A 7,152-nucleotide genomic window follows, 5' to 3' on the forward strand; every position below is an offset into this window, starting at 1 on the left:
AATATTTACATGCTTACAAGTAATAGCGAATTTCCTGAGCCCCGACAAAAAAAGTTTATTTTCGGTGTACATCCTATCCTAACTGTCCACAAAAACATCCGATATCAAAAAAATATATTGTATTCACTAAAGGATAAGTCCCCGAGGTACTCAGGTGACATTTTTATTTTTAAATTTTTTTCCCGATTTTTTATTACAACCCGGATTATTTGCTAAAAAATTAGGGTAATTTGTTTTGTAATGGCAAATGTGCATCCGCAGGCTTCCGCAGCTGAATGAAACATTTTTATAATCTTTGAATATTAGTTAATGACGGCACATAAATTTCATTTGGGGGCAACGGGGGGAAAATACTTAAAACGTTACGTAAACATTGTAAAGCACAGCATATAGGAACTAAAAAGACGCACTTTTTTAACAAAGATTTACACGAAACACAGCACAAATTTTATATATATTTTTCTGTACAAATAAAGTATATACCATTATCTACCATATCCAGTCCAATTGTTTTTGGTTTAACAGCGTTTTATATTATAATTTAGATTTTTAAATTTGGTCTGTGCACTCCACTGCTGACATATTAAAAGTGCATGAATACAAATACGCTTTTGTCAATCTATTTTCAGAAAGTCCCGTTAGAAATTCCAAGCAGACCGTATTGCATTGTAAAATTTGGACAATTAGCTGATAGAAAAACCAGGTTTCGCTTGAATAGCTCAAAATCAATTTTTTTATTTTTGGCCTATGGGCCCGACCACTGTGCACAGCTAGCACCGAGGAAAGCGCTTTCGTCGATGGAAGTTAGTAAGAGTGAGTGATATGCCCATATTTTTCTACCTCTGACCCCCGAAGCGAAACATGAAAAAAGCCAAAATAAAGTAATGACAATTGAAAATGTTTTAAATTAAATGTTGATTTCGTCGGATCATTCCACAGTTCGTCTTTGCTTTTTTTTTCTCTCTTTTGCTCGCACCCCTGCTTATATAAATTCATTTTAATTGTGTATGCTTTGGTTTTAAATTGTTTACCTTTTATGTATTTTTAAAGTTTTATTTATGTTTGAAATTTATTTATTTATGCATCTACATGTTAGGAAATATTATTTTTAATTATTTAGAATAAATTTATGTGAGATGGGTATTTACCCTCTTATGTTACGTTTTATTATACTAATATTCGGATATTATATATGTTTCTAAAATTTGCAAGTTTTCTGCTTTTTCCATTTTTTATTCAACTTTAGTTATTTTCTCTGCTTTTGTATCTGCTGAATTTCAACCGAACTGCTGAACTCCAAAAAACTCAATGAATATTATTCTCCCTGTTCCTACTTCGCTGCCGTCACTTCGAAGCTCTCCGCCTGCTTCGATCACTTCCCTTTTTACATTAATAATGTTTTAAAGAACATTGAAAGTGGCCGCGGCTAGCTTATGTTTGTAATGTAGGGTAGCACGATGAAGGGGTCGCTCAGGCTATTAAGCGCTGAGACAGGAGCGACTATAGGTAGGGAGGGCGAGCCAGAACCTCTAGACCAGCAAAGGAGGTAGGAGGCGGAAGGCAGCAGAAAGGGGAATGATATCTTCTAGGGCAGTATTTCAAGTGTTTGTGTGTCTTTCTCTATTCGGTTTTATTAGCTTGTCTTAGCACGCGAATATCGAAATTATTATTGAAGGCAATCAGAGAGTCGAGCAAGACCACCACACCTATAGCCGACGAGCCGCAGCCGGACACTATTTTCGCGTGCGCTCGAATCTCGAGGATCCATCCAGCCGATTATGTAGTTAGGTGTAGCCGTTCGTTACAGAAATTATAAATTAAAGATTAAAGTTATATTTTTCCGATTTTATAGCGTGAGAACGCATTATTACATTATTCATTCATAGAATTATTTCCATACAATATCATTGTTAAAGATCTCAAAAATACCTAAACTAGTTAAATAAAAATATGGCTATCAATACAGTTTTATAATTTTTTTCATTATAAGTAGGCTTTCGTTCTACTGCTGTGTCAACTATGCTTCGACCTGTCAGAATATTATTCGTAATTCAGTTTCTCTCGAATACAGTCGACATCAAAATCTCTCCAGTAACATTTTAAAAATATTTTTTTTAGTTTAGTAAATATAAAATTTGTAAGAGCGAAATTCTACATTTATAATATGGGGAACATGGTGAGTGTAACTGCAAACAATCAGCAACAGCAATTTTCCTAGTGAATTGAACGAAGCCCGCGAAGGAGAGTCAAGTACCAACGCCAGCATCGCCAGTTCGTGATCTGCACCCGACAGCCACATCGAGTTCCAGCGAGGTTCCCACCACTCTCCCGGGGCTACCCACTACATCCAGATGGCGCCCCGCAATGCTGAGGTGCCTGAGCAGATGACAACAGCATCCGGAGCACCTGCGGGTACCCTGTACGCTTATTTCACCGGTCCGATCATTTGCAGTGGAGACGACGCACAGTAGCGTCTCTCGAACAAAAGCCGTTGCAAAAATCGAAAAAGTCATGTTCGCAAAATTTTAACCACACTTATTCGAAATTTCCCAAGGATTCAGAATCTGCAATAAAATCTATTTTAAGATTTTTTTTGTAGAAGATATGAGCATTCAAAGTTGAACTTTCATTCGTTTTTTGCATCATACCACAAAAAAATGGGTAAAATGGTCGACTTTCAGGTAATATTACACAAAAACCATAAAACCAATGGTCATCGTTTTTACTTTAAACTATAGATACATTCATAAACTGTTAATTAACCTAAAAAAAACGGCACTTTGGTTTGGGCTTGTACAGGTAAATCGCTACCTGCCAGGTGTCCATTTTTTTCACCTTTTTCTGCCTAAAGTAGTCTATAACTTCTGAAGCCGATGAAAGCCACCGACTACTCTATGTCTACAAGTTACGTGGATCTTTCCTGGACCAGAATTAACTTTCATCGGCTGCGTCGAGCTGCGTCTGCGAAAATGCAACGACATAAACCAAAACTACTCAGGGTTAAATATACCAAAATACCGACACAATTTCATACAAACCAAAAAAATATACTAACTGTAGCGCGTGGCGGTTACACTTTGAATTAAAAATTTTTTTTTAAGTTTTCAAATTATTTTTATTTGAGCAAATACATAAAAATAAACATAAAAAATTAAATAATTTTTTTTTTTTAATTGTTTTCATTGAAAAAAAAAAATATTTTTTCACTTTGATACTCTTTAAAAATGAGTATTTGTGGGCGTGGTACATTATGCAGTACATATATACATTTTACAACAATTACCTGTCCAATGCCGTTTAAATTATTCAATTACCTTATTTGGTTCAAAAGATATGATTTTTGCAACTCTAAATGAGAAAAGGCGCTACTGTGCGACGTGACGGCCATAAAGATCGATACGATTGAGAAGGGCGATGTGACGAACAAGTCGCAGCAGCAGCAGCAACAACACCAACAGCAACAGCAGCAGCAGTGCCGCACGCCCAACGGAGGCAGCTACGGCGAAGCCTTGGTGATCAACAGCGAAGCGAAGGCACTGCAGCATCACCACCATCAGCAGCACTCCCAGACATACGCGGACTTGGGCAACGCCTACGCCTCCTTCCCGCCCAGCTCCAGCTTCAGCAGCAACAGCTACGCGGCCGCCCTGCAACAGACCAACACCATTTACACTGTGCCTGGAACCGGGCAGTTCCTGACCAAGTCCGAGTCCGGACTCAATTCGCTGCGCCAGGCCCATCGAGACCCTGTGGACGTCGCCAGCACCACCGGAGTACCAGAACGTGTCCTTCGTGAGTATTTTTGACGAAATTCCAATTTCAGCCTTAACTAGAAAGGAAGCTAACTTCGGCACGCCGAAGTTTGTATACCCTTGCAGATTGGTTTCGATGTTTATATTATAGATTTAAATGCTGAAAACACTCACAAAACATAGTTTCATTACATTTTACCTATACTCATTATGTTTCCAGTTTGACAGTTACAGTTTTACATTCCCGGCTTTATATATTTTATACATTTACCGATCGCTTCTATGGCAGCTATAAGATATATTTGTCCGATTTTTATGAAATTTATACCAAAATTCTAGAATAATAAAAAAAGCTTATATCTCAGAGTAGATAAACATACGTTGAAAAACAACAAAGCTACAATTTTTTTCCTATTTATTTCTCGATCGTTCCTATGGCAGCTATATCATATAGTCGTCCGATTTTTATTTTTACCGAAATTCTGAAATAATATAAAATGGCCATATCTAAAAAATGGTGCAAAAATGTTGATAAACAGCCAAGTTATAATTTTTTTTTCTAAAAATGTTTAGATCATTTGTATGAGAGCTATATGATATAGTCGTCCGATCCGGCCCGTTCCGACATATATAGCAGTGAGAGCATATAGAAGGCTATATGCAAAGTTTCATTCAGATAGCTTTAAAACTGAGGGACTAGTTTGCGTAGAAACAGACAGACGGACAGACGGACATGGCTAGATCGACTCGGCTGTTGATGCTGATCAAGAATATATATACTTTATAGGGTCGGAAACGTCTCCTTCACTGCGTTGCAAACTTTTGACTGAAATTATAATACCTTGCAAGGGTATAAAAATACATCCTTTCTATACAGGGTAACTTCCACCCACAGGTGATCGATGAGTATGCGTCCGGCAACATGCCCGCCACCCACTGGTCACCCACCGGCGGGTTCGGGCTGCCGCCGCCCCCAACAACCGGCGCAATGGGGTGACCTGCGCCAACTGTCAGACCAACTCGACGCCGCAATGGCGTCGCAACAACGAGGGCAATCACGTATGCAATGCCTGCGGACTGTACTTCAAGTACTACAACATGAACCGGCCGCTCTCGATGAAGAACGAAGGCTTCGAGAAGCGAAAGCGCACATGGCTCCCAAATAATACAATCTTCTGTTATGCCTGTTGGATGTCTAGGAGAAAACGCTTCAGAAGCGCGCAACAAATTGTATAAGCGTGATCGGAGGTCACATGCTCGCCAAAATAGCAGGCTAAACAATTTGACGGACGTTTTTCAAAGATCTATCGACTCACCGGAGACTCTTATTTGAAGCATTTTTTTAAACAAGAGATTACATCAACATCAAAATAAATCTTTAGAAAGAAGTCGTCGAGCTTTTGGAAGTGCCCGCAATTGATAATTGTGTTGAAAACAACGATTCTCCAAGCGATGACAGCAATGATTCACAGATAAATGTTTTTCCATACTCAGATGTTGAAGATTTTTAATAATGATTAATTTAAAAGAATTCTTTAATATTTTATTTGTTTTGTGAATATAGTATTTTAGTAAAATGAATTTAAATAATGTTTTATGTTACATTTTAAGAAGCAGATCAATTAAAATACAGCTAAGAACTTAAAATCAAAAAATTACTAATCCAAATTTTTTTCTTATATGGGCGGTATGTGTGGGCGTCCGATTTGTTTCAAATTTTAAACACTGACTACACGCACTATTACTAACAACTGTACGAAGTTTTAACACTCTACTTCCAGTATTAGACTTTATGCCAAAAAATCGAGCTTTCCGTCCAGTGTGCCTTGCAGGGTATTATAATTTCAGGCAGAAGATTGCAATGCAGTGAAGGAGACCTTTCCGACCCTATAAAGTATATAAATATTCTTAATCAGCATCATCAGCCGAGTCGATCTAGACAAGTCCGTCTGTCCGTTTCTACGCAAACTAGTCTCTCAGTTTTAAAGCTATCTGAATAAAACTTTGGATTTAGTCTTCTATATACTCTCACTGCTATATTTGTCGGAAAAAAATTAAACTTCGTTGTTTTACAGCGTATTTTTACCTACTCTGAGATATCCCCTTATATAACGAAGACCCTTTTTACTTCGTTAGTTCGCCCTATATTGCGTCTGGAGTCCTCAATTCGGAATCCATATTAACCGTATTGAATCTGTACAAAAGAACTTTTTACTTTTCGCCCTCCGTGGCCTACCTTGGGATGCTGATGAGAGGCTACCGTCCTATTCAAGTAGACTCCTATTAATTAACTTACCCTCCCTAGCTAACCGTAGAACGATGCTTGGTGTCGTATTCCTTCATAACCTAATAAACGGTGTTGTTGAGAGCCCCTTTCTTTTAGGGCAGCTTAACTTCCACGTTCCCCGACTAACATCTAGAACCCTTATCCCTATAGTGGTAAATCTCTGTAGGCGGGAGTTTGAAGTACATGAACCCTTTAGGGTTTTATGTACGGATTACAACAGTCTCTCTGACATTATAATTCGTAGCGATAACCCTTCTATATTAAAAACTTTAATACTTGTAGAGTTAGCTCGTAGTGTAGCACCGTAGTCTAATTTTGCATGTGTTTTTACTTTTTATTTTACCTATTTATTTATTTTTGCATGACTTGTAGTAGTTATCTCGTAGAGTAGCACTAATTTTGCATGCGTTTTTATTTTTTATATTTTGTTTATTTATTTATTTATATAGTTATATATTTTTATTATACCTTCATTATTTTGTATGCGTTTTTATTTATTTATATATTTATAGTATATTATATTTACATTATATTATATTTTGTACTCTCCTAATGTTTCCTCGTTCATTTTCGTCTTTCCTTCTAACGCGTCTATCGCGGGAGGTGCAAGCGGGACCCCGCGCGAAACAAACAAAATAAGCCTTATTTATTATTTTACGGGAACATAGCGAAATTGACATTACTGTTGGTAAACTGCTCGAATTGCCCGCATAAGGGCAACTCTCGGGCGCGTGGCTGGCTAGTCATATATGTCTATCTTGGTCCAAGCGACAGAACGGCGACCCAAAATTCTGAAGAGGCCTACCTCCACGGACGACTGCCGGTCTGAACTGCGAGAAGCCATAGCCCTCCTTATATAGGGTCCCAGAGAAGTTTAGTGTGACCACCGCGTGTGAGGGATTTGTCATATTAGCAGTGTTGCCAACGAAGCTATTTTCTGGCCTGCCCTGGCTATTTTGCAAGAGCCACACAATTTAGCAGGAGGCTATTTTCTTGACCATTCAGTCAGAAGTTTGCAACGCAGTGAAGGAGACATTTCCGACCCTATAAGGTATACACTTGGCCCTCGCTTAACACAGACTCTTTTAGCACGAACTCGGTCTTACACGGTTT

General features: G+C 38.2%; 1 protein-coding gene and 1 long non-coding RNA gene across 2 annotated transcripts; one reads left to right on the top strand and one right to left on the bottom strand.

Annotated features, from left to right (window-relative positions):
- Positions 1-877: 877 nt before the first annotated feature.
- Positions 878-1,289, bottom strand: LOC138929280 (uncharacterized). Its single transcript, XR_011445698.1, has 3 exons — positions 1,149-1,289; positions 1,032-1,085; positions 878-978 (listed from the first exon to the last, which is right to left on the bottom strand). It is a non-coding gene; the product is annotated as an uncharacterized lncRNA (long non-coding RNA).
- Positions 1,290-3,352: 2,063 nt separating this feature from the next.
- On the top strand, positions 3,353-4,988 carry LOC138929216 (transcription factor elt-1-like). Its single transcript, XM_070288531.1, has 3 exons — positions 3,353-3,370; positions 3,411-3,792; positions 4,660-4,988. The coding sequence occupies exons 1-3, from the start codon at positions 3,353-3,355 to the stop codon at positions 4,986-4,988; spliced, it is 729 nt and encodes a 242-aa protein (XP_070144632.1).
- The last annotated feature ends 2,164 nt before the right edge of the window (positions 4,989-7,152 follow it).

The sequence above is a fragment of the Drosophila kikkawai genome, chromosome X (assembly GCF_030179895.1).
Source record: "Drosophila kikkawai strain 14028-0561.14 chromosome X, DkikHiC1v2, whole genome shotgun sequence".
Classification (NCBI taxonomy): domain Eukaryota; kingdom Metazoa; phylum Arthropoda; class Insecta; order Diptera; family Drosophilidae; genus Drosophila; species Drosophila kikkawai.